This window comes from Amblyomma mixtum, chromosome 1, assembly GCF_055824585.1.
Source record: "Amblyomma mixtum isolate Tamu chromosome 1, ASM5582458v1, whole genome shotgun sequence".
Lineage (NCBI taxonomy): Eukaryota > Metazoa > Arthropoda > Arachnida > Ixodida > Ixodidae > Amblyomma > Amblyomma mixtum.
Window position 1 is genome coordinate 67,209,130 of NC_143012.1, and position 22,481 is coordinate 67,231,610.

Genomic DNA, 22,481 nt, shown 5'->3' on the forward strand with positions numbered 1-22,481 from the left:
CAGCGTCCTTCGGGCGGCAGAAGAACCGACGCCGGGCCATTCCCACGCGACCCTCTTCTTTTATGGACGACAGCTAGAGGCGACGACGCGACCGTCATGTCGCATACTCGCCTTCGGGCGCCACGCCGGGGCTTAATTTTTTACGCCGCGTCGCCGAAAACGCATCAGACGAGAAAGTCCCGACTCACGCTTTTTAATATAACGCCTGCGTTCGGACTGCACTCGCAGTGGACGTATTGTTTAGTTTAGTTTATCGGGGTTTAACGTCCCAAAGCAACTCAGGCTATTGGAGGCGCCGTAGTGGAGGGCTCCGGAAATTTCGACCACCTGGGGTTCTTTAACGTGCACTGACATCGCACATACACGGGCCTCAAGATTTTCGCCTCCATCGAAATTCAGCCGCCGAGGCCGGGATCGAACCCGCGTCTTTCGGGTCAACAGCCGAGCGACATAACCACTGAGCCACCGCGGCGGGGCAACAGTAGACGTATTGCAACGGTTCGAAACACGGGGATACGTTCGCGAAGCTAATTATTATAGTGTGAACGGTAGGTTCGCACTAGTGTCAAGATCGCCCTGAGTGACGTCAGCATGCGCGCCAACCAATCGGAACTAACGAATGGATGTACAAAGCGACCGCGCCACACAGACTTGCCACTGCGAAGCAGACGGCATCCGTCCTTGCTTTGTCGTCTGCAAGTGAAACTGTTGGCAACGAGAATCCGTTAGAAAGCCCATTATGAACAGTGGCCCAACACTGTACTTGTGAGCGTCGTCGGTGACGTCACGCTAAAAAGGATACTAGCAAAAGCCGTTCAAAGCGAGATACGTTCCGATGCGGAACAGACGACAGGCGTTTTTGCTTTGTCGTCTGTAAATGAGCGTGTTAGCAAATTAACAGCGAAAGTCCATACGAAAGCGTAAGTGCGAACTGTACGTTCGCACTAAGGTCGTAACCATTTCGGTGACATCATTAGACACACCAACGAATGGGGACGGTCCCTCAAATCGCCAGCGGTGTAGAGAATTGCCGCTGCGAAGCAGACAACACCAGCCTTTGTGGCGTCGTCTGTTTCAAACTCGTTTCCAGTAAGCATCGAGAAACAAAAACTATTATTTATTTCACTGCGCAGCCAGTGTTTTTATGATTCGCCAGTTTGTAATGTTAAAAACGCCCCCTCCCGACAGTTTCCGCAGTTTTCATCGTAGGGAAAAAATTCGCCGCAGGTCACATAATGCCAAGGACAAGAAGCAACGTCATCAGATCGGGATTGACAACTACACGTATCGATGCATCTTTGTTCCGGCAATGTCGCTACTAGAGACACCTTTGGGGAAACATCCAACCACCATCCAGATAACCCAGAGATTTCTGGTCGTGTGCAGATAAAAGTGTAGGGGTTCGCAAACCCAACCATGAAAGAACAACATAAAAGCCGATGTAAACGCATCAACAGTTTCTAATCCTATCGCATTGCCAACACATAATGTAATTACGCGTCCCTGTGATTTCTTTGCTCCCGACAGTAGTACTTCAAATCACCTGGAGGTAAAAACATACGACAGTTTCAAAGCGCCTACAAATACACGTTAGCTCTTCACACAAATGGTAAACGGTGAAGGTGAAACGATCTACACGCGCGAAGCGGTCCACCCTCGCTGGCAAAAACCGAACCAACCGAAATCATGCTCAGAGACAAAAAGACAGAAATACAAAAAAGGGGCAAACCGCGCGTAAATAATGAAGACAGCTGGCGGTCGGTGAGTTCGCTAAATATCGATGCAGCGCCTTTCAGCGGGGGAATTCGTTTCAGCTCCCTCAGTGCTGACTCATCGTTCCTCTTTCTCCCTTCCCGCTGCACGCAATCCAATCGCTCATGCCCGCTGCGCCGACCCAGGACCCGTCACTAATCGGCCTTCAAAATCAAAGCGCAAAGCGAAAGCGCAATTTGCATAGCCGCTGCCGAAACAGTAGGAGCAGCAGCAACGAACGCACCGTAAAGGGGCCTGCCTGGAAGCCTAGTTTCGGGATCAATGCTACAGCTATTTAGCTCCCGAACCTCCTTGAACGACTCCAATTGAGTAAAAAAAAAAAAAAAAGATCCGCCCCTCCGCGCAAACGCAACGTTTCGTTTTCGACACCGGCTGCCGTACAGAGCACGTCCGTGAGCATTCGCAGGCTGCGGATCGATCCAGCCCGCATAGCCGGATCAGCGCGAGATCCAATCAATTCAATCCTCCTCTTTGCCTCTCAAGCCCGAGCACCGGCGAGGTGCATTTTTCCGCTCCCGGGTGCCTCGACCGGCGCGATTTTGTGCTGCGTGAATATCCAATTTACTGTTTTACGGCGCCAGACGAGTCGGCCGCCGCCGCAAGCAAATAGAAGCAGACGACACAAGATGGCGGCGGCTGTCAGGGTTGCCAAACTGCCGTACCGAGCTCGCGCCGCGTTTGGCGGCTGCACCGAGTGCACCGCGATTTTGAAGTTTGAATCCAAATAAATTAACCGCAAAATCGAGGTACGCTCGCGCTACCCAAAGAAACGCGGTTCTGTGGGTGGTTTTAAAAGGCGTTGTGAACAAGCCACACAACGGAAGAATTGAACAGGTCTGAGCAGAATGTCTGGACAACATCAAGAGATGTGCAGACACAACTAGTACTGCTGTTTTAACGCGCTAGCGTTAAAGCTAAAGTCTCGTTCTTCAGAAAATCCGGTGTCGGCGTTGCGGGCGAAAAATCACGGGCATGGCTCTGGCAGGTGGTCCCTTGAAAGCAACTTAGTTGGCAGGTGGGCCACCAGGTCATGTGACCTTGCGGCGTCATCACAACCTGCCCACCGGATAGTGAGCAAACTGCCCATCGTGGCAGGTGGCAGTTAAATTAACAATTGGTTGCTCGGGATGAGCAAGCTGGGCCATACAAGGCTCACCGCTGGGAGTACCTGCCATCGCAGGGCAGTGGTGCATCGCTCAACCGCTGCACCACTGCACTAGGAGGGGTATGAGGACTCCCAGGGATCTATGAATGTAAAGTAGACAATGACCTTCTGCATATACAGGAACTAACCTCTTACGCTATCGTGTCATACTTTTAAGGTGGAGCTGAAGTGTCCCCTCCTATCGTTATGTCTACCCTTTCCTCCTGTTGACTCTAGTTGTGTCATCCAGGTGCCAACTGAAATCGTCATACAACAAGCAACTAACATGATCAGGTACAAGCTGCTCAAAAAATTCAGCAGGCAAGCCAAGAAACTGTAACAGATCGCTGACCACTTCCTTCAAGTGCCGGCAAATGGAAAACGGTGCCCCTGCGTAGCATATTTTTGCATGCTGAATACTGCTTAGCTATCGAACAAAACATTCAGTGTGTTTTTATCTTTAACAAGCCTCACTGGCGTTGTGTGTGTTTTTACAAGTGCAGCTTCAATGTTCAACAAGACCTATCCTAGTAGAGAAAAACAAAAATTGAAAAATTGTTCAGCTTTTCGGTCCCTTTCAAGTTGTCTTATACGCCTGAAAAACTGAGGTATGAATAAGTGCCACATTCGAGGTCTTTTTTACGAAGTCATTGGTACAACTCTGCACCTCCTTGCCCTTCCTTTTACAAAAACATCGGCAGAAACGGCTTCAATTTGATGCCATTCAAATCCTAGAATCATTCTGAGTGAAATTTTACCATTTTTATACATGAGAGAGATGCATACAGCTAGAGATTTGTAGCCGGTTATAGGAGACCGTAGGCCAAACAGGTTTTTGAAACAAACACGAAATGCATGCGGACAGCGGGCCACCACAGATTTGTAAATAAGAGACGCTAGCACAATTTACGAGAAATTAAAGTCACATATCAGAGCCCACAATGATATAAACTCCGTAATGTGCTCCATATCACATATGACAGTCCAAGTGTAAGAAGTTTTCATTTCTGAAGTAAACAAAATCCTCAAAGTAGTGCACAAACCACGTTTCCTTGCATTTGTCAAGTCAAGTCAAATCACTGGAAGCTAAAGCTAACACTGACGTGGAATAAAATAAAAGTTAACTGGGCATATTTATACACACCAGCAGGTGATGAAACGATTTTGAGTTTTTCTAGTACCTTATTGAGTATATGCACACAGTTTTGCCATTTTTGATGCCAGAAATTAATTTATACAGCTACTTTATAGCAAATATAGACCAGCTATACGCATTTCTGCAATGCAGGTGCTGTGGAGGAACTTGCACTGCAGATACTAAAACACAAATAGTACAAGACAAAACAAACAGGCCATCATACAATGCGATAAACATTTATGGCTATAACAGTGCAATTTGAATTTTCGTCTTTCTGATTTCGTGCCCTTACTGCACGTCCCCTCTCCCTTCCCCACTCCTCTGTTTGCATCTATGCTCCTGCTAGTTCCTCTCATTGCCACTCGGGGCGTTGTTGCAGCGCGCCTCAGCCTCTCCCTCTCACATCCCTCCATTCGCTTCGACACTTTCGCTAGTTCCACGCACACCCGCTTGGAGCGCTATTGCTGCGTGCACCCTTTCCCACTCATCTGTTTGCTTCGACACTCCCGCTACTGCCGCGCACCTCCGTTCTCTCTCTTCCCTCTCGCACTCCTTCACACACTCCATCGCGAACGCTAGTTCCTCTCGCTCCCACTAGGGGCGCTATTCGAGCGCATCTTTGCCTCTTGAAATCCTTCACTCCGCCCACACAAGCCTCCGGACACAGCAGAGTTTCAGGAAACAAGGGCCATGCTGCAAACACAGTTAAAGGATTTTCAGAATCATTTTACGGACTTGGCAACTCAAACATTTCCTTTAGCCTCATAACCTGTGTATATCATGCCTTCACAGAATGGCAGCAATTCCATGTTATGACAACAACAACAACAAAAAAACATCATTTTGTGAAAATGTGACAAACCAGTTTTAATCAATGAAGTGTTTGATGACAGATTTAGGCTCAATGGTAGACTCCAGTGTTAAGTGTGATGGGCTGTTGGTTAAAATACCGTTCCCCAAAGAGCACAAGGTGACTGACTGCCCATGAAGACAATGTGGGTTACATGGGACGTCAAAGCCCCATAAACCAAATCTAATCCAAGAGAGCTATCTTGCCCTGTCATGCAGCTTACATGACGAATGATGCGGTCTTGACACTGTCACGCAGAAAATGAGTTGACACCACTGCGTAGTCCGTCTTGCATTCTTGTGAGCAAGAAGCACTTGCGTATATTACACCACCAGGCGATATGAAATGTAACGTCCAGCAGTTTCACTAGGCCTGATGATCTTGACAACCTGGAATATAACAAGTGTCCATAATGTGCATGGATAAAAGTTGAGAAATTTGTGGTTTATGTTTTTCTTTCCTCTTCAAAACACTTCTGCAAAACAATATTCTGCAATACTCTAAATTGATCAACACCACAAAATAATAAATAAATAAAAAAAATATCCCCTGTGCCCCTTGGTTTCTGTGGCTGTTGGCTTCTCTCATATGTACGTATAACGAGCCGCTCATTCCCCTTTCCTTGTTTGCTTAATTGCTTAGCGAGGGCCTCGGTTCTGGCAGCCTTGATGCCACAGGAGGCATAAGAGGGTTCTCACACAGCTTCCACCCTCGCCGTTCGATGACGTTCTACGTCACACCAGCGGTAACTCAGGACGTACTACGTCCGCCGCTTATGAGCGTGGGTGGCGCTGATGAACACTCTCAAGGTTAGGTAACATGTAAACATAAATACCCCGAAAGCAGAAGATCAGACAGCCGTCGCCGTAGCTCAGCGGTAGAGCACCGGACGCGTAATTCGGAGGTCGTGGGTTCGGATCCCACCGGCGGCATGTGGTTGTTTTTTCTTCTGCTTTTCTAATCAATTAGCTTTAAGCGATAACATATTCTGTAATAGTATTCTAAATTGATCAACACCACAAAATAATAAATAAATAAAAAAAATATCCCCTGTGCCCCTTGGTTTCTGTGGCTGTTGGCTTCTCTCATATGTACGTATAACGAGCCGCTCATTCCCCTTTCCTTGTTTGCTTAATTGCTTAGCGAGGGCCTCGGTTCTGGCAGCCTTGATGCCATAGGAGGCATAAGAGGGTTCTCACACAGCTTCCACCCTCGCCGTTCGATGACGTTCTACGTCACACCAGCGGTAACTCAGGACGTACTACGTCCGCCGCTTATGAGCGTGGGTGGCGCTGATGAACACTCTCAAGGTTAGGTAACATGTAAACATAAATACCCCCGAAAGCAGAAGATCAGACAGCCGTCGCCGTAGCTCAGCGGTAGAGCACCGGACGCGTAATTCGGAGGTCGTGGGTTCGGATCCCACCGGCGGCATGTGGTTGTTTTTTCTTCTGCTTTTCTAATCAATTAGCTTTAAGCGATAACATATTCTGTAATAGTATTCTAAATTGATCAACACCACAAAATAATAAATAAATTTAAAAAAATATCCCCTGTGCCCCTTGGTTTCTGTGGCTGTTGGCTTCTCTCATATGTATGTATAACGAGCCCCTCATTCCCCTTTCCTTGTTTGCTAAAACTGACTAGTTATGTACAAGCCTTTAGTTACTGTTTCCCCTATTGGCTCCTGGTCTTCAAAAAATTAACAAAAATGGTCTCGAAACAACTTACAACACCTAAAATACGACTAGAATTGCACATTAGTTATTTGTTACTTTGATACTGTGATTAATCTCTCTTATGTCTTCAAAATAAATGCAGATAAAATATAAAAAGTAAGCAATACTAAAACAAGATTATACTCTTAATAAAAATTCCAGGTTTAACACATTAAGTCAACATTAACTAATACAGGGTACCCACTGAAGGAAGCCAACAAACAGTGAAACCAAGAGAGGCATAGGGGAAAGTTTTTTGTTATTATTATTAGTAGCACTGATCAATGGCAAATTTGTAGTGTAATCATTTCTCACCTAGAACATAACTGATTAGAAAACTGATGAAAAGACAACCACACACACTGGTGGCAGGATCCAAATCCACAACCTCCGCATGCCACATACGGTGCTCTACCAACAGAGCTATGGTAACAGCTGTCCAACCTTCTACTTGCACATATATGTTGTATATATACGGTACTTGTATATATATGATTGTAATGAAGAAGATGACCCGCAGTAGACCTCGAAGACGAGGAGGTCGAGGCAGATATATATATATATATATATATATATATATATATATATATATATATATATATATATATATAGGCCAGGGTCTGGCCTTCGTCAGAGGCCAGACCCTGGTCGAAACGTTAGAATAAAGTTTTTGTTTTCCTACCGTGTGTCAACCGAATTACGTTTATGTTCTACCGGATCCATCCGATCTTCACCCCCTTCTTATATATATATATATATATATATATATATATATATATATATATATATATATATTGTAGAAGAAGGACTTCGGGGACGGCGTCGAGGTCGGCGTTGGAGCGGGGCGACCAAGACCAACACGATCTGTGCGATGGCAATCACACAACCGCTTCTTCTTTATCGGCGTCCAGCGAAGGGGTCCATCTTCTTCTTCACAATGCCCCCCAGAGAAAAAGGAGCCATCCTGGCGACTTAAGGGGACGAAGATATGATGGGGTCGTAGAACGGCTTAAGGCGCTGCACATGTACAGTTTCACGGCCACGGCGCCGAAGATCAGAAGGTGGTGTAAGAGGCTCAACAATGTAATTGACTGGCGAAGTGCGCTCGACGACACGGTAGGGCCCATGGTACTTGGAGAGCAGTTTTGTTGAGAGGCCGGGACTGCTGGATGGAACCCATAGCCACACGAGCGAGCCGGGCTCGAAGTGTAGTGCATTCTTCTGAGTTGTGTCATGGTGATGTTTTTGGCGCCAATGAGAGTCGGTCGTGAACGATCGGGCAATCTGGCGGCATTCTTCGGCGTGCCGTGCAGCTTCGGTAACGGTGGTACATTCAGAGGCATCAGGTTTGTAGGGGAGCACTGTATCAAGGGGAGCAGATGGATGCCGACCGTAAAGCAAAAAGAACGGAGAGAAACCCGTGCTGGATTGCGTAGCAGATATCTTTACTTCCGACGAACTGCGAGCTGTCCCAAAATTTGGCGCCCCTTCAAAAGGTCATTGCCGACCGCGTGGCAGAGGCCCTTCCCTCTGTCGCTCCACCAGCTCCCATGCCTCCGCACGCACCAGCCGTTGAGCCCCTCGCATACGCCGACGTCCCTGCCGCTTCACCAATGACGCCCGCTCCTGTCGCACCGCTGACGTACGCTGCCGTCGCTGCCCGACCACGGCCAGCTAGCTACCCTTTGGTCTACACTACGCCTCCAGGACCTGTACAGGAATTTCTTCCGGCGCCACAGCCTTTTATTCCACCTCCTCCGCAGCGCCGCAATCCATGGCGAACAAGTGACAACCGTCCCATCTGTTATTCGTGTGGGTTTGCTGGCCATGTTTCTCGATACTGCAGAAATCGCACTCACGACGATTTTGTACCGCGCCGAATGTCCGCTTCCTGGCAGCCGCCCCGAAATCAGTACGCAGCCGCCGATCCGTCTGCAAGTTCCGTCGCGAATGACCGTGGCTCCTTTTCTCCTCGCCGCTCAACCTCGCCGCGTCGCCGCTCCCTATCTCCGCTGCGACGGCGTCCCAATCTTGCGCAAGAGGAAAACTGATTGCCGCAGTTCCTGAGGCGAGAACTGCGCAACGAGCGAACTGTCAAAGGCCTCACGTATCTCCCGCGAATCTGCTTGAAGTTTCTGTTGAAGGCGTTATCGTACTGGCTCTGGTCGATACCGGCGCTGCTGTTTCTGCCATGGCTGCAAGTCTTTGCCGTTCATTGCGCAAAGTAACGACACCTATTTCAGGATTCTCACTTTGCACGGCAAGTGCCCAGCCTGTCAACCCTATAGCGGTGTGCACAGCACGAGTCGTCATTCAGGAAGTTGTGTACGCCATAGAGTTCGTCGTTTTGCCTTCCTGCTCTCATGATCTTATCTTGGGCTGGGATTTTCTGTCGCGCAATAATGCGGTGATCAACTGTGCTCGTGCCGAACTGGAGTTTTTTGCGCTTGACGTACCGTTGCCGAACGTTCCTCCTCCGAAAGTCGTCGTTGCCGAAGATATTGACCTCCCTGCGTGCTCTTTCGTCCTTGTGCCCACCGCTTGTGCTTTACCCCGCACCTCCACCAAATGTAGAAGAAGGACTTCGGGGACGGCGTCGAGGTCGGCGTTGGAGCGGGGCGACCAAGACCAACACGATCTGCGCGATGGCAATCACACAACCGCTTCTTCTTTATCGGCATCCAGCGAAGGGGTCCATCTTCTTCTTCACAATATATATATATATAAGTAACATATATATACAACATATATATGAAAGTAGATGCACGTAGCCTGACCTTGATAGCGTGCACCAGTGTCATGCTTCCCTGAACAAAACCTTGGGGAGGGATCGTACCTGTCCTCTCTTGAGACCAAAGTACCGTGCCACAGGGTCACCTGCCTGGATCCTCATCAGGTGGTTCTCCTTCAGTTTGCTGTGTAGCGATGGCAGTCAAGGAGACACCCAACACCAGCTTCGTACGTGACACGCAAATCATCGTTTGGCAACTGTGATTCTATTCTTTCCAAACATCATCTTCAACCTGACTACACCCACTGCAGGGCAAAGGCCTCTCCCATGTCTCTCCAATTAACCCTGTCCTGCGCCAGTTGTGGCCACCGTATCCCCGTAAACATTTCCAAACCTGCGTACACAATTGAGGAAGCTTCCTCTTAACCGCTCTGCAATGTAATGTGCAACAATACAACTGTTGCCATTGTACCTTAAATTCCCTTTGGACCTGGCAATAGAAAGTCAGTAAAACTGAAATGAATGGCAGTGCAACGACAACGCAAGAAAAAGACAACACATGTGCACCATTGTTCCGTTGTCATAGTGCACCAACTCAACCACAAAAAATGGTATCGTAACACTGCTTTGAGTACAAGTAAAGATGATTCTAAACATGTCAAGGCTATGCATGTGCTCCATAACTAAAATCTACCCTATTGCGCCAACAGTAACGGTACGTGCGGTTCCTGTATGCTTCTTTACATGCAGTGGTGGGAATGGCCAAGAGCATTTTGGAGAAGCCTTTGTGCCAGGTGAAAATGCAATGTGGAGCAGCCTTGTGTTCTGTAGAAGGAGCCCAATAGTGAGAAAGAAAAATTGCATAAAAAAAAACACCGATTTGTAGCAGCTTATAGCAGGTTTAATGAAATGGTGCTGGTCGCCGCAGAATTCCCACCACTGTTACATGGCTCCTAAAGTCCAGCTATTGGTGTTCTACGTTACTGTTGCACCAATTAAAAAGTAAGCCTTGCTGTTCCAGAACTTTGTTCCAGAGCCAATGGAGCGGTTGCTTCATGAAGCGTGAGCGCTGGGCATTTAATATAACAAATGCTGCCGAGGCCTAAGAACTAACCTTAGGATAAATCACCACTTGCTTCTGCTGCCTGTACGACAAGTAAAGCATTGCATCTCTGAATTCCTGCCTCAGCTACATCAGGCTTGCACCTCCTGGAAACAATGTGGCTGCCCTCTTCGAAACCGTGTAGGTGGCATCAAGGACCAACTCCTTCAAGCCTGCTTGTCTCGAACTGATCCTTCTACATTACCTTACAAACAACCTCACCTGCCTCCTGCAGGTGAACGTGAGTTTTCACTCAGATGACGGAAACTCCGAAGAAGGTGTCCCTGATGTGCCTATCACAGTGGGAAAAAGGATACTATCGTGCAAGCAGCTCGGTCTTCTCTTCGGGTGTGAGAACCACGTGCTCTGGAACAAGCTGCGAATAAGAAAACAATAAACATCAGCCACAGTGCAATCACTTGGACAAGTATACACCCACTTGGGTTGGGCTAAAACACCATAAACACTAAGCCACCATGGCGGTTGCATACGCAAATACGCATACGAGGAAGATTGGTTTATTGGGGTTTAACGCCCCAAAGCGACTCAGGCTATGAGGGACACCTTAGTGGAGGGCTCCGAAAATTCCGACCACCTGGGATTCTTTAACGTGCACTGACATCACACAGTACACGGACCTCTAGAATTTCACCTCCATCAAAATTTAACCTTAGGTGGACAAAACTTCCGGAGCCCTTCACTACGGCGTCCCTCATAGCCTGAGTCGCTTTGAGATGTTAAACCCCACAAACCAAACCAAACCAAACCAATTTGCCCCCTATAGTAGCGCTTCAGACAAACATCCAGGCACTTTTGACACCACAGTGCAAATAAAAAAAGATCTAGAGCATAATGTGGCCCATTAAGATAGCCACAACATGAAGAAAAGATGTTCTAAAAAAAAGAACAAAAATTATCTAAACCCCCAGCTAAAGCGTTCCTCAGCCTCCCTCCTTTTCTTTTTGCTGTGCCGCACGTAGCCAACATAACTGGAAGTTGCACATACCTCATGCTCAGTGATGTTGATGAGCAGCTCTGACTCCAAGAAGTGTTCCAGGATGTACTTGGGTGCCATGTCTCCAAGGGCCTGCACAGGGGGACGTAATGCCATGAATGCAGAGCCTCCTCGACCACGGATATGCAATCACCTTTAAGTCACAGTTCACATAACACGCAAAAACTGGTGCCCGGTTCACAGAGCTCACCTTGCACGAATAAACTTGGAAATAATGAGATTTCGATGATGAGTGGTCCCCACCCATGCTCTTAGATAAATGCGCCACATAGCTAAGGCATGTGCCTCTCCGTGAGTGCCTGTGAATCATGCTGACCCATGTTAACAACTGCCGGATCAGGTAACTAACAAGGGAAGAATGGGTCAATTCTAGACTGAAGACAAATATAGAGAATGTTACTACCGGTCCTCTCCTGCAAATCCTTTTGTCTCAATAGTGAACGCAAGACCCATGCGATACGTATAAGAGCCAATGGGATTAAGCGCTGCACCGATTGTGAAACGTCGAGAAGTACTACATAAGCAAAGACCTTGCACATAAAAGCCATTTTTAAAGGTGAAACACTTTCTATGCAATCGTGCAAATCAGGGCTAAACAACCTATGGGCTTTCTTAAAACAGGTAAAAGAAAGTAAAAAAAAAGGACTTTTTTTTCTGTTTTTCCAGACCAACTGGCCACCATTGGCAGGGAGCTCAAATCACTAACCTCAAAATCCTATGCTGATCACATTTCCACTGGGCTGCATAAGGGTGACCAAGCTCTACATGTTCTAACCACTGGTGATAAAAAGACAGTTATGCAGTGTTCCAGGTAAGCCTTCAATGTGTACCTCCATTAAAACGTACCACCATGACCACTACACCTGAGCATCTGTAGCCTATGTAGCACGCGCTGCGTGAAAGTTATTGCTCACTGCCTTATCAAACCTCTTGAATGCACAATAATTTTTAATCATGACTGCAGTGTATTGAAGATAGGCAAACCATGATCTGTCAAATGGACAGCTAACTAAGGATTAAAATATCATGTCAGCAGGAAATTCACTCCAATTTATCCATCCTAATATTACAGAAAGCCTTTGAATTTTAATATTTTAGAAATTACATGCTTAGGTATGCAATAAATTATGACTTCGATTTGAAGAAGCATAGTTTGATGGGCCAGTTGGTGCATGACTATGGAAACATCCAGCATAAAAGACACGTTCACAAGAGGAAGGTGTAGACAGGATGACGCTCCACAATGACTTCGAATGTGCAGAAAACACACTAACGACAACGCTTTGTGAAATGAAACTTCTGAAAAGCCGTCTCACAGCTAGGCAAAAGCCGCACACGAAAGGTAGGCAAAAGCCGCACATCAAATGGCCAAAATAAAGAAAACAAGCGATTCTGCACCTGCTTGGCTGATGGAGTCATTCCGGTCTGGACGACGATGATGGCTCGCGTGATATTCTCTTCCTGCATCCGCTGGCAGTAGGTCTTGATCGTCTTGATGCCGATCTTGGGTTCGTCGGGGAAGAAGACAAACATCTGGTCTGCGAGGGAAAGTAAAAAAAAAAAAAGAGTCAATCAAATGCGTGTCGAGAGATATGCATATTGTAACCTAGCCGGCATGCTGCAGATTATTTGCGTCATATGGCTCATACATTGCTAGGAAAGCAACTCTGACCTAGTAGCATGACAATATTGTCGTTAAGGCGGCAGTTTGTCGGTGAAATAAACTGCGCCTTCTAGAGCCAACTTCACACGAAGCTAGTTGATGTTGTCTTCGGCTGTCAAGCGCTAACTTCAACTGTGTCAGAAGGCGCGTAGGGAGCACTTCCATACGAGAATTGGGTAGAAATTCGGCTACAGCATGCCTTCACACACTTTATGCATGTCCAACTAGAGCGCTACAAAACCTTCAGCGCAGTAGAATCTCAGCTTACGACGACGACTATGTGATAACATGGCGAGTTCCCGACGGTCACGGAACATTAAAGCGACCTTCACTTACCTGTAGGATCATCGTTGTGGGCAACGAGCACAATCAGATCGTTCCTCGCTGGTCTCCTTTCACTGAAATCAACGGAACGAACGTCAAATGTTACAACGAAACGATCGTCAAATGTTACAATGCACGCCAGCAACGCCGCGAAGGCACGATTACCTTGGCTTGTCGCCGAACTGCTGCTTAAACTGGTCCAGGGTCTGGTCCAACTCGTCCTGCGTTACCAGGTAGCCTCTGTCGTGACACAGCTGAAAACAAACGACGAAAAAGTTAGCGGAAATCAGAAAGCTATCAGCCAAACACCATGCCATCAATGGGGGCTGCCATATTGGAATCGGCGAGTGCCGGTGACAGCGAAACGCGCGCTTATGACCGAAGGTGTTTCGGGGAATACCTGCATGATGGTTTTCCGAATCCTCCATAATTTGTACGTTTCGGCTTCGTCATCCATCGCGTACGCTAATCGAAGGACTAGAGTAAAACAAACTAGCACACACAAGCGCACATGCAGCAGCAGTAACCGTAGACAGATGATATGATGTAGTAATCCTCTTTGATGCTACTAGAGGTACAAGTTACTTATTTTTGCTTTGAAGTAGTACAGTAGTAAGCGCTAACTAAGGCCCACTGATCTCCACTAGGGGAGCTGGATGCCGCATCGGGCGCCCGAAAGTGAAGCCACCGGAAGTAAGCGGCCTTGTCCCGGAAGTCAGCCTTTGGCAGTGCATGAAATCGGAGCTCAGCACGGTTTTTCAGTTCCAGTTTTGTTTTCCCACTTAGCATTTCGTCTTTTCGCCGTTCTCGTCTTTTTCCATGACAATGCCTACCTTTTGCGCCGCCAACTGAGCGAGGAGACCTGCGAAGTCTTCGGGAAGGACGTTTCAAAAATAAGGGCCCATTGCATTTCAATGGGGCGACACTAGCAGACGACAGGACGCCGCTACGCACAGCAAGTATGGAGCCTCGTCTACTCGGCTCGGTGTCGTCTCGTTTGCCTAGCTTCGCCTACTCTGCTCTTTACTGTGATGCTTGTTCCCACGCTCAAGCCCAAGTTATGCTATCAATGGGGGATAAATATAAGAAAGAATAGGTTGAAACATTCACCAGGCAGCTTACTTTGCAGCGACCATTTTACCGAATTAAGTTTAGACCGAACCGGAGCGAGGGCTAGGCTACTATCTTGTGAGGTGTCGACGGTGTTCGGTTGGTTCACATTAGCGCCTCCAAAAGGTATGGTACTGCTTTTTCGACGGAGCGTGTCATGTACTGTTTCGTGTTGTAGCAAGTTAAGCCTGAATGGTCTTTAATTCGTGGTGCTTGGTGCAGTTGACTTCTAACAGCGCTTCTCACGCGCACTGCACCATTCGCCTTTCTTGTCAGTCGTTCCTCTCGCGCTGTGCCTTTTCTTTACTGCACGAAAATTCGGTTTTAAGGTGACCTAGCCTCATCGTCATTCCACTACTTCTCCTTTACGCTCGGAATACACGAACCAGGCAAGAACATAGTGTTTAATGCACGTACCCCCTTGCCGAGGCAGGGTGAGACCTGCATGCCTGTTTTCTTCGCTTTCGCAGAAATTACAGGGTTCTGCACACAATGCTCACATTTCTCGCATTCAGCTTGCTTCTTCCTTTCATATAACAGCAGACATCACACGAAAACAACGCAAAAAACTGAGAACGAAAGGGCGAAAGACACGACTTTTTGCATTGAAATACACAGCAGACACCCGACTTCCGGGACAAGCGGTCCAACTTCCGGTGGCTTCACTCGCGCTCGTCTCGGAAAGCGGGAATGCGGCATCCAGCCACCTAGTGGAGATCAGTGCTAAGGCCACCATGAAAGCTATAATAAATTAAAATAAGTTTGCAGTGGGAATTATTATTTTGCCAACAATTTGAAACATTAAAATTATTTTTTTTATTAGACAAACTAAAAGTTTCATAGTAATAGGGGTCACTCGTTGACTCCGCATGGCTAGCATGGCTTCTTAGACTTCGGACATCGGCATCGTAGCCGGCATCAGGCATCAACTTTGGTTTCTGTTTGATCCAACTCATCGAAGTTTTCTGCAAGTACCAAGAATGAGTTTCTTAGGAAAGGTAAGTAGTTGTAAGAACGTATCGGCATTGTTTAAACACATTCGAGGTTGCCTCACTTGCTTTGTCAAATCGAATGAAACTCTTTCCGTGCAGGCAATACGACTCTGTCCGGGCCTCGTAGTACGGCGGCATCACCATGCACGCCGGTCACTGCACTCCAGTCGGCCCCTGTGCCTTCCACTCATACCGATCGTGATTGAACAGACAGGGCGCGGGGAGCGTGCCTACGACATTTACAGCAGGCTACTCAAGGAACGGATAGTGTGCGTCATGGGCCCGGTGAGTCGATCTCTTTCCTTCGTGAGATCTGCTGTCCATCCGGGCGATTTCACCGTGGTCTACCCCTCTGCTGATCAGATGCAGAAAGAGCAGCCGTGCGATATTGTGGGTTTATCCTGTGCTGTGTTTGTTCCGTCGCCATCACGCTGACCTGTGTGGACATATGAGCTGCGTTCATAGATTGTGCTAAACCATGCATTAAACCCAAACGTACTACACCGGTGTGATGTCGAACATGACAGTGCCGCTGATATTTTCACACTGAAAGCTGAGCCGGTCAGATGAAGAACTTGGATGCTCACCTATGCATTTCACAAGTTCACCGCCGTGTCTGTGAACTTGTCTCGTCCTTTGTCCCTTGCGCTGCGAAAAATAACTCCACTGCATGTTACATTTAATGTGTTTGGGCTGAAACGACAAAGCTGACATCATCACACCTTTCCAACATGCTGCATGTTCCATTTTTCAGTGCTTATTCACACAGACAATAACAACGCGATGCTAGTCTCTACCCTCACATTGATTACGAACACATTTGTGTTCTTATGTATCCATCAGGATTGATGTTAATAGCACAATAATAGTAGTACAGAATGCCTTGTAGTAATTGTGCAACTGCAGATTATTAGATGTAATGTAGAAGCCAGCTCTGGATTTAACGACTCATCCCCGGCCGGCTGTAGTTGGATGCAACTAAAAAATGAAGCGGCAAATGCCCCTTAATGGAGGCCTTCCAACTAATGACATCAGTCTATTCTCATGACATCACGGTCAACCACCTTGCACCTGCATTGGTCCACTAGCAAGTGCATGCTAGCAGGTGCGAGGTGGTTGACTGTGACGTCATGACAATAAATCGAAGCCGTTCGCTAGAGGGCCTGCGTTAAGGGACATTTGCCTCTTCATTAGTGAGTTGTATCTGGCTATAATAAACTCACTGTTGCATAAAGGAGTATAACAATTTGTCATGCTCTCGTTCTAACAAATACCACTGATAACTGTGATAAGTTAGCACTAGCGATAAGGCTAGCACTAACGTATTTCGGTTAGTACTGGCCTCTGGGGCACCATCACTGATAATAAGGGGGGTTAAAAGAGTAACCATTCTTCCACTGAGGCATGGCATGGTCTTTGGAATTTGTTGTGCCGAAGCTTCACCCGGGATGCAGTATTTGCCATAATGAAGAGCTATAGAATAATTTCGACCACGTGGGGCTCATTGACATCACAGGTGTCTTTGCGTCTCGCCTCCATTAAAAAGTAGCTGCTGTGACGAGTATTGAGTGCTGCAACCTCAGTCCGAGCAGTCGAATGCCGAAGACACTGAACCACCATTGCACGTTGGTCTTACATTGAGAGTGAAACAGTTGTATGCGCTTTTACACAAAAATGTGGCTGCCACCAGGTATTCTCAGATTAAACAGAATGGTGGTTCCGACTGTGCTCCCAAAGAATATCTTTTTCTGAGTTCTGCTGAAAAGGCCTTGTTTGTGCTGCATTTTGGCTTTTGTGGGTCGGTGACAACAGTGCACGCTGTTGATAAGCGGTGACTGCTCTCATAATTGTGCATTAATTTTGATGGTCCGTGTTTGACCCCCCCCTTTAGATCACGGATGAGATGTCCAGCCTGGTTGTGGCACAGCTGTTGTTTCTACAATCGGAGAGCAACAAGAAGCCGGTCCACATGTACATCAACAGCCCAGGTTCGTTTGCGCTGACATCTGTGCAATTAAATAACTGTGCTGGCCCCAAACAGTGCGCGCAATTCTTAATTTTGTCAAATGTTTAAAAAAACTGAGAGCAAAATGCCAAGCATCACTTACTGTGGGTCTGTTCTGAACTGTGACCAGCCAGGGTCTGGCACCTAACAGCAACAGGTCTCCGGCTGGATTTCGCAGCATCCTATGTTATGCGGTTGCCAAGGCTTGTTCACTGCTCTATAGTTTGCTTGAATGAACCTGTTCACTTATCGCTTATCATAATAGTGCCCTTTTATTCCCTGTGGCTATGCTCGTTCAGAAAGAAATGCTGAACATGAGCATCCCAGCAAACCAAAAACCTCTTAGAGACGTCTAGCTAGACGTCTCTGAGAGGTTTTTGGTTTGCTGGGATGATGATGATGATCATCATCAGCAGCAGCAGTGGGTGTGGTCAGGCTGATGATGATGATGATGCTGAACATGAACTATAGCTATAATCTTCTCTCTGCACACTGGGTAGGGTTGGCTTTCTAAATGAACATCCACAATTAGCGTGCTGTGCCTGTTCATTAGGACTCCCTGGCTATATGCCATCCATGGGTCCTTGCATGAAGTGCATAGCATTCACTAGCCACGCTTGTCCTGTTTTATCTCGCAGATGTGCGGTTTTGTGTTTGCTGGCAGGGCTAGAAAGCATCTCATCTCTTCTGAACTGAACTCATGTTAATAAGGTGGATTTGTGAGCTAGTTGGTTCATGATCGTATAATTTAGCAGCAGAAAGTGAACAAGGATGTTGAAGAAACATACAGACGAGGAGGATGCTGCACTGGCAACTGAAGAATTTATTTGAAAAACCGCATATTTATCCTGAAGAACAGGCATTCCTTCCAAAGATAATCTATCTTCTTCTGCTTACATCGCCGCACAGGTACTTGAACTCTTTTTTCAATAGGCAAACTGATGGCTTGCTGATGCATTGCTCTCCCGAATCACGGATGGCCCAGGCTTCCAGAATCTCTTGTACTCATGAGGAACTCATGTTTGACACTTTTATTGCCTGCACTACCTGCACTAGCTTGACCTTATTGGCATTCGCTCTACGTACTGCAGGTGGGTCAGTGACAGCAGGACTGGGCATCTACGACACCATGCAGTACATCATGCCACCCATCTCGACCTGGTGCATCGGCCAGGCGTGCAGTGCAGCCAGCCTGCTGCTGTGTGCCGGCACTCCGGGCATGCGGCAGTCCCTGCCCAACTCACGCATCATGGTCCACCAGCCATCTGGCCATGCAGCCGTGAGTAACATCCGAAGTTGTGGTACACTGGCCAGCGTATCTCAGGCAGGGGTCCGGGGGTATTCGGAGCCCTCAAAGACATTTTCATGGCCCACAAAGCACTGAGTCCTGGAAAGGAGCCCTGTGCGATTTCTAAGCTCAACCACAGTGTTCTAAAACATCCCGGTCTATTCAGCCCGATCTAAACAGCCCGGTCTACCCCCATAGAGGGGGGGTTAGATTTTAGTCAAGGCTATAATTACTTATTAACAGCTATCAAACTATCATTACAACTACTGGAGGGAAGTTCGAGCAATGCCACACGATTATCATTTGCAGCCGTGCAAAGACTCCCCACAGTTGCCCTCTAAAGGCTTACAGCATTTACTAGTGGCATGCTGGAGTCCGACAAATCCAGCACACATAGTGCAAAGTGGTGAATTGTACAAGAAGGTAATTGAAATTTATTTTCTTTCTTTTTCAACAGAAAGAGGGAGCCGGGGCAAAAGGCCAATTGGCCTGACGAGGTCCCGGCACCTGAAGCAGGGGCAGCGGTGCACAGCACATACCATAGATATACAAGCATGATAACACAACGGCAACAAAAGACAAAGAATTGGTGACATTATGTACACAAAACGAGATATAATGTGGAGCATCTTCTCTGTATTTACTAGCTTCCGTGTGCCCTAAGTAGCATCGCAATGCCTTTCTTGCCTACATGTGCTTTTCCTATGAGAGGCCAGTGGAGTGTCCACTCCAATACAGTAATCATTTAGATGATTGATCCAGGTTGTACGATGTGATGGCTCAAACATCGGGTACAGCACCACAAGCAATGTCCACATTTATTTCTTTACAAGAACATCCCAAACTTCTGACAGAGCCTGTGAGGCTTTTCTCTTGGCAAGGCTGTAATTCAAAAAAAAAAAAGAAGTAATTTGACCGCTCCAAGAGCAACCCTTAAATGTGCCCCTGTCCTGGATGTCTTCTTTTCACCCCTCTATCGTTTCTTTGTTATGATGTGGGTGTCAGACTCTGTGGCTGGTTTGTTTGGTGCAGGGCCAGGCAACAGACATCCAGATTCATGCCGAGGAGATCCTCAAGCTGAAGCGCACCATCAACAACATCTACGCTAAGCACACCAAGCAGCCTCTGGAAGCTATAGGTGAGCTATGCTAACACAACTGGCGAGCATTCTATGTGTGTAGAGTGTTTGCAAAGTGTCATTACTCTTTCATGCTGGAGGCGCACTTTAAATTTAATGTCTTGAATCGTTGACAACTCATGTAGAGATTGCTCGTGATTCATTATCATCATCATCAGCAGCAGCCTGACTACTCCCACTGCAGGGCAAAGGCCTCTCCCATGTCTCTACTATTAACCCTGTCCTTTGCTAGCTGCGGCCACCGTATCCCCGCAAACTTCTTGATCTCATCCGCCCGCCTAACTTTCTGCCGCCCCCTGCTATGCTTGCCTTCTCTTGGAATCCACTCCGTTGCCCCCTTAAGGACCAGCGGTTGTCTTGCCTTCGCATTGCATGCCCTGCCCAAGCCCACTTCTTCCTCTTGATCTCGACTAGGATGTCATTAACCTGCGTTTGTTCCCTCACCCACTCCGCCCGCTTCTGATCTCGCTTGCAAAGAGAAGCCTGTATTAGTCCGTTCGTTCGCCCCCTTTCCCCTTCGTGATGAACATGTCAACCCTCTCCCGATTTGCAGAGAGTGCCATGGAAAGGGACCGGTTCATGAGTGCCATGCAGGCCAAGGAGTTTGGTCTCATCGACACTGTTCTCGAACATCCGCCAACGTTGGATGCACCGTCCGAGACAAGCTAGCCCATGTCATGTTGGCCAGACAGGCTTGTGTATATTTGCGGCGGCATGTTTAATTTGTTGAATACGTTTAACAATACAGTTTTTCTGCCAGCTACAACTCAAGTGTCCCGAGTGTGTTGAATTGGGAGCGCCACCATGTTGGAACAAACAGAGACAGTACCGGTAATGGTTATCTCTGTGCCTCCTTTCTTGTGCTCTCCTAAAGAATGCATGCCAAATAACTTGGCAACGCATTTTGCTGGAATGAGCCTCAAAGACTGTGTGCACTGACACTCCAACTTCAAGACGGAAACTGAGAGGAAACAGAAAAGGTGAATACTTTAACGGGGCAGCCTGGTCTTGAAAAGAAAATTTTATTAATCTAGTCATAGTTATGCAACCTTCAGGGCACATGTATTTTTGTGCCCTGATTCTAGATATGTCACTTAATTTCATGTAAAACAATTCCTTGAGCACTTATGCAGTTTTGATGCAAGTATTTTGCGAAGAGTTTTGAAGAAACATAGCAGTGGTAAACTCGCTGAAATGCATGCCATTGGGTTCTCTTGATGCCAAGGAATGCAATAAGATATATATATATATATATATGTGTGTGTGTGTAAAGTTATCATTCTGGCTATCATAGAACTTGAGTAATAGGGTACTGAAGCTGCCACTTCAGAAACAGGAATGCACACGTTTCTTCTCATTTCTGAAGCGACAACTTCAAAACCCTATAACTTAAGCTCTATGATAGTCAGGAAGACAATTTTACCCTTATTGCATTCCTTGGTGTCATGAGAACCCAATGGCATACATTTCAGCAAGTTTCCTGCAAGAAATCTTTTTCAAAGCTCTTCACAAAATACATGAATAAAATTAACATAAGTGCTGAAGGAATAGTTTTACATGAAACTAAGTGACATATTTAGAATCGGCACACAAAAATACATATTCCCTGAAGATTTGTATTCACGCGCGTAATGACCCACCTTTTGCCCAGAAAAGTTGACAAATTTGCAAGAGGGTTCATTACGCGAGGAAAAAAAAAAGTTTAGACAGAATTTTTTTGTGAGCCACCTTAACGAACGTGCCGACCACCTGTTTGTCCGTCCATCAACAAATGCATGCTGTCAGCCATGTTCGACCCGTTTATTCGTTCATCAACAAAAGTGTGCCGTCAGCCACATTCATATTGCCGGTGTTTAGCATCGTTCACTTCAAAAGGTGTTTGCTGTATCACGGTGCAATTCGGCGATTCAGACATAGTCGATAGCGGCGGCTGGTTCCAACGAGATGAAAACATGCTGAACACCGGCCTTGAAGGTGAGGTGCACACGAGTTTGAAAAAAAATAACGGGACATTTATAAGTGTGTAACGCGAATGTGTAAGCAAGCGTTAGCTGTGTTGTGACCTGAGGACTGGGCATTGCCCTGGGGATCTGAAGGTCACAGATAGCAATGCGACAAGTGGGGCTAGTTGGTATTTCATTTTTTTAGCTGTAGTAGAAATGTGCCGAGTATACCAGGAACAAGACGAAACAAGACGAGACGAAGCACAACTATGAACTGAATTTTGTTATGCAAAATGGGACATGTAAAGGAAAGCGAAACCAATAAGGGGCATGTGTGAGATCCTTATCTTGTGTTTTACGAATTGGAAAAAACAGAGCAATGAAAGACGACACAAGAGAAGACGAAATGGCATGAGCTGTCTTCGAAGAAAAGCCATCTCCCTCGCCGATAACAGTATTGAAGGCATGCTAACGCAACCTTCGCTACAATTAGCTATAAGGAAAGCCTCAATTATCTCTCTGCTGATTCTGACAAAACGGCATGAGC

The 22,481-nt window shown here is 46.9% G+C and overlaps 2 protein-coding genes across 2 annotated transcripts; one reads left to right on the plus strand and one right to left on the minus strand.

The window, feature by feature from the left end:
• Nucleotides 1-4,906: 4,906 nt before the first annotated feature.
• On the minus strand, nt 4,907-13,991 carry Polr2E (DNA-directed RNA polymerases I, II, and III subunit Rpb5). Its single transcript, XM_089563350.1, has 8 exons — nt 13,859-13,991; nt 13,624-13,712; nt 13,471-13,532; nt 12,870-13,009; nt 11,463-11,543; nt 10,774-10,832; nt 9,460-9,538; nt 4,907-5,294 (listed from the first exon to the last, which is right to left on the minus strand). Exons 1-8 carry the CDS (start codon nt 13,913-13,915, stop codon nt 5,229-5,231), a joined length of 633 nt encoding a protein of 210 aa, XP_089419476.1. The 5' UTR covers nt 13,916-13,991; the 3' UTR covers nt 4,907-5,228.
• A 1,457-nt stretch (nt 13,992-15,448) lies between these two features.
• ClpP (Caseinolytic protease proteolytic subunit) lies at nt 15,449-20,757 on the plus strand. The gene is made up of 6 exons (XM_089563409.1): nt 15,449-15,566; nt 15,660-15,845; nt 17,452-17,548; nt 18,657-18,844; nt 19,886-19,991; nt 20,545-20,757. The coding sequence occupies exons 1-6, from the start codon at nt 15,549-15,551 to the stop codon at nt 20,658-20,660; spliced, it is 711 nt and encodes a 236-aa protein (XP_089419535.1). The 5' UTR covers nt 15,449-15,548; the 3' UTR covers nt 20,661-20,757.
• Nucleotides 20,758-22,481: the final 1,724 nt, after the last annotated feature.

Excerpts from the sequence above, each read along its gene's own strand:
- Polr2E (XM_089563350.1), bottom strand. The coding sequence starts at position 13,915 with ATGGATGACGAAGCCGAAACGTACAAATTATGGAGGATTCGGAAAACC. Across the intron at positions 13,533-13,623 it reads CAGTTCGGCGACAAGCCAAG|TGAAAGGAGACCAGCGAGGA; the intron begins GTAATCGTGCCT and ends CGTTGATTTCAG. Across the intron at positions 9,539-10,773 it reads ACCGAGCTGCTTGCACGATA|CAAACTGAAGGAGAACCACC; the intron begins GTATCCTTTTTC and ends ATCGCTACACAG.
- ClpP (XM_089563409.1), top strand. Across the intron at positions 15,846-17,451 it reads TAGTGTGCGTCATGGGCCCG|ATCACGGATGAGATGTCCAG; the intron begins GTGAGTCGATCT and ends CCCCCCCTTTAG. Across the intron at positions 19,992-20,544 it reads GCAGCCTCTGGAAGCTATAG|AGAGTGCCATGGAAAGGGAC; the intron begins GTGAGCTATGCT and ends CCCGATTTGCAG.